This window comes from Kryptolebias marmoratus, linkage group LG11 (genome assembly GCF_001649575.2).
Source record: "Kryptolebias marmoratus isolate JLee-2015 linkage group LG11, ASM164957v2, whole genome shotgun sequence".
NCBI classification, from domain to species: domain Eukaryota; kingdom Metazoa; phylum Chordata; class Actinopteri; order Cyprinodontiformes; family Rivulidae; genus Kryptolebias; species Kryptolebias marmoratus.
In genome coordinates this window covers 7,958,777-7,963,069 of record NC_051440.1, presented here as the reverse complement: position 1 = coordinate 7,963,069, position 4,293 = coordinate 7,958,777, and the positions used below count along the sequence as shown (strand labels likewise).

Here is a 4,293-nt window from a genome sequence, read left to right as displayed (position 1 = left end):
CCCCCCACCCCTTACCCAAAAAAATCAAAAAGCCAAGATTTAATGAAGTGAATTGAGCCAACAATCCACCTTAAAGTTTAACTGTAATGTTTTCTCATTTTGTTTCTTGGACCCACTCACTGGATAACCACTTTAGATCCAGCTGTTTGCACCGGTGAGTTTCCCTCATCTCCCTTAAGCCCCCCTCCCACCCCTTATCCCCTCCCTTCCCCATCTATAGCTGTACTAAGCTGTGCTGAATGGTGTTGGCCTACCCTCTGCAGCAGATGAAGAAGAAAGACAAAAAAAAAAAAAAATCAGCCTGCATGGTAGAGTCTCATCTGCGTTTCTCACTCACTTCATCCTCCCTCGTCCTCCTCTTTCTGCCTGCCACTAACTTGGTGGTTTACGCCTCCGTGCACCGCCGCCGTGGAGTCCATTTTCAGTTGTGATTTTTGGTGACGATCGTGCGCACACGTGTGGTTCTTTTTGATTTCTTAAAGGCACACTTTGACCGAACCAAAGCAACCAAAACGCCTCTCTAACCGCTGTGGTTCGAAAAAAGGCTTAAAGGAAAACTAACGCTCCAGACGTAAACTTTTCCCGTTTGTGTGCTCGGAAGTGTGCCTTTAAACCGCTCTCTTTCGCTGTGAATTCGTCACACTGCGGCTGGAAAGTGATTCGAGTGCGTTTGACGACTGCCCCCGCTGTCCGTTCGGTCTTCTCGTCCTCCGCAGGCGGAGTGGGTTGCCTTAAACTACGTGCCCTTCGCCGAGCGCTCCCTGGAGGTGGTGGTGGACCTGTACCAAAAAACGGCGTGCCACAAGGCCGTCATCAGCGAGAAGGTCCTGCAGGGCATCATCAAGGTATGTGCCAGCTTTTCCACGTGCTCACAGCGACACGAGTAGCTGACAGATGTGGCAGAAGGACATTTTGGAGTTCTCCGAGCTCAGCACGTCGTTGTTGCGCTCAGAGAACGATGTTGCTAGTTTGCTACAAGATAACGCCACAGAAAGTTGGTCTTTATGTGAAGCTTTAAGACAAGATGAACTAATGACAGCGATGCCAGAGACAGTTTCATCATTCTCAGCTGGTTAAGACATGTAATCCCATAAACAACTAATCCCTCCTAACATAACCCATTAAAAGTGTGTGTGTGTGATGTTTTACTTGAGAGTATTCAATCGCTTTTATAAAAAAATCTATGCTGTAGTTTCTGCACTATAGGGTGCACTGTCAATGAATGGTCCATTTTCAAACTTTTGTCACATATAAAGCACACCGGACTATAATATATATATATATATATATATAATATATATATTAAGCAAAACAAAACAGCCCCGTCTTTTCAGAGGATACTGCACCGACGTAAGCGTCAAGTATAAATGCCTCCACCGCTCGCTGACACTACAAAGCGCGACTATAACTGAGCCTTAATACTGCGAGCGGTGCGGCTTTGTAGTTTACCAGAGTCCTACTAAAACATTACGACTTCTTACATATTTAAGGCGCTCCGGGTTATAAGGCGCTCTGTTGTTTTTTGAGAAAATTGAAGACGTTTAACTGCGCCTTATAGTCCGGAAAATAACGGTACTTGTGATGGACGGCCCTAATGTGTCTCTGTTACAAACCCAAACTGAAGATAATTCATTATTTTAAAAAAAAAAAAAAACATCAAAAATAAATAAATAACATTACCAATAGACTGCTCCAAACTGTACACCAGCCCGTTTGTTTGCTTCCAAAGAAAGAGTGATACTAAAAAGAACCAAGCTACTCATGGAAAAGAAAGGAAAGGTAGGTTTTTTTTGTTTTGTTTTGTTTGTTTTAAATTATTGTTTTCTTTTCGAAAAGACACTTGAGTCATTGGTTTGTCTCAGACTTAATGTTTTCATGCAAAACTTTAAGGATTGGGGTTTTTTTTTCCAAGCTGTTCAAGTGCAAAACCAGAGCCGGTGCTTCAGCCACTTCTTAAAGGGATAGTCCGGTGATTTAAGAAGTGATGTTCTGTCACATAGTTATCAATACCTAATCAGCCGGGACATCAGTCATGGAGTAAAGAGTATAAAGAAAGAGGCAAAAGTTTTCGTCTAGGTTAGGCTAATGGCTAGCCAATTTCTTTTTATTGGTTTTTAGGCTTTTTAAAGCAAGTCTTTCTCAGAAATGACATACACCTCTACACCTTTGCATGACGCCATTTGTTCAGTCCGTGTTACTATGTGAGCGGATTTATCCTGAGCACAAACCACGTCCACCATCTTGTTGGTGCTGAACGTATCGGTCTGCCCGACCAGCCGGAGGTTTACTCAGCTCCCCGGGCGGACTGATGGATTCAGCAGCGCCGGGACAAAGATGTTTGTGCGTTCTGCGCTCACCTCACGTAGTAATTCAAGAAAACAGCAAGAAGCTAAAGAAACAGTGCAAAGGCGGAGCTGTTTAATAGCTAATGTAGTGTTCTTTTACACTAGTGTGCCAAATTTAAGAAAATTCAAAACCTGAAAAAGTATACAAAACGGAACCACGCTTGGCTAGCCATTAGCCTAGCCTGCAGGGAAAACGGCCTTTTCTTCATACTCTGCCCTCCGTGACTGACTATTAATAACTGTTTGACAGGACATCCCTTCAGGCTGTCTCTATAAATGATCCTGTTTAAAATGGTAATAATAATAAAATAGGAATAAACCTTTTGGTTTTCCACAACCAGAGATCTGCTTCGGATCTATGTTGTTATGTCACATTCAACATCTCAGCCAGGAAACATTTGATCCTCCCTCAGTTGTGTTCTAATTAATATTTTATTTTTTTTTAGCAGAGAGACACTTTACACAGATCTCATTATTCCTACAAACAGATGTCATACTTGCCAGTCTGGTTTAAAAGGTCGGAGTCGCACCGTGTTTTATAAGGACTTATTAACGCCGTCTAAAGTTATCAAAGGAGCTAACGTTGTTTATAAACGGGACTCCAAACGGCGTCTTAAATCCAGCAGGATAAAAGTCAAACCGTTGCAGATTTTTTCACTGATTGTTGGTCTCTGTGAGCCCACCTCCAGCTTCTGATTGCTCTGGTGCCACAAAGAGTTGGTGCAGAGATGGCAGCAGTGTTTTTGGGGGCTTTCAGCAGTGGAAATAAAACAAGAACTGGTGCTGAGTCAGCTCTGGGCCTAGCTAGGCATACGATTCGTTCTGAATGTCTGTCTCCTTTTTCGTTTGTCACCTTGAAGACTTTAAGGACGCCCCTTGGTTTGAAGTACGCCTGCCCGTCAGAAAGCACCTGGAAGCTGGCGGTGGCGTCGTTGCTGAAGGTTCTGTCCATCGGGCTGCCGGTGGCGCGGCAGCATGCCTCGTCGGGGAAGTTTGACACCATGTGGCCAGAGCTGGCCAACGCCTTCGAAGACTTTCTTTTCACCAAAAGGTACAGTATCCGAAAAAAAAAAACGAGTCTTCGTGTTTCAGCTTTTAGAATGTTTTGGGGTTTTTTGCTGCATGTTGTCTGTTCTCCTCTCGCAGCACTCCCCCGGATAATCTGTCCATCCAAGAGTTTCAGAAGAACGAAGCCGTCGATGTTGAGGTAAGCGCCCTGCCGTCTGCTGGAAAACGTTCTGCCACTTGCTCCCTTTTTTTAGCCTCGTGTGGGTTTCTGCGTTTTAGGTGGTCCAGTTGATCAGCACAGAGATTTTACCCTTCGCCAATTTCATCCCCAAAGACTTCGTTGGTCAGATCATGACGATGCTCAATAAGGGCTCCATTCACTCCCAGGCTCCCTCTTTCACAGGTAAAAAAAAAAAATGGCTTCTGCAAAGAACAAAGAATGCTTCTGCTAAAATAAATGTCTTGGAATGATACTTTAACCACTCAGTCTTCCCGGTGGCTTTAAAAAAAAAAAAAACCTGTCTCAGAGTCTTACACGCGCCTGGTTTTCTCCACAGAGGCAGAGATCGACGTACGGATGCGCGAAGAGTTCTCAAAGGTGTGTTTCGAGACGCTGCTGCAGTTCTCTTTCAGCAACAAGGTGTCCACCCCACAGGAGGGCTACATCTCTCGAATGGCGCTCTCCGTGCTCCTCAAGCGGTCCCAGGATGTTCTCAGGCGCTACGTAGAGGATGAGAGGTTGAGTGGACGTTGCCCCCTACCAAGGTAAGGCTAAAACTGGCTGCATCCATATACAGGTGCTGGTCATAAAATTAGAATATCATGAAAAAGTAGATTGATTTCAGTAATTCCATTTAAAAAGTGAAACTTGTATATTATATTCATACATTACATACAAACTCATATATTTCAAATGTTTATTTCGTTTAATTTTGATGAT

At 43.9% G+C, this 4,293-nt stretch overlaps 1 protein-coding gene across 1 annotated transcript in view; it reads left to right on the top strand.

The window, feature by feature from the left end:
• mon2 (MON2 homolog, regulator of endosome-to-Golgi trafficking) overlaps positions 1–4,293 on the top strand; it is a gene marked incomplete in the record, with an annotated part of 32,184 nt that overhangs the window by 24,524 nt on the left and 3,367 nt on the right. The window contains 6 exon segments of the mRNA XM_025002440.2: positions 137–154; positions 717–845; positions 3,206–3,396; positions 3,492–3,552; positions 3,633–3,756; positions 3,911–4,118. Of these exon segments, the coding sequence (XP_024858208.1) occupies positions 137–154; positions 717–845; positions 3,206–3,396; positions 3,492–3,552; positions 3,633–3,756; positions 3,911–4,118 (731 nt within the window).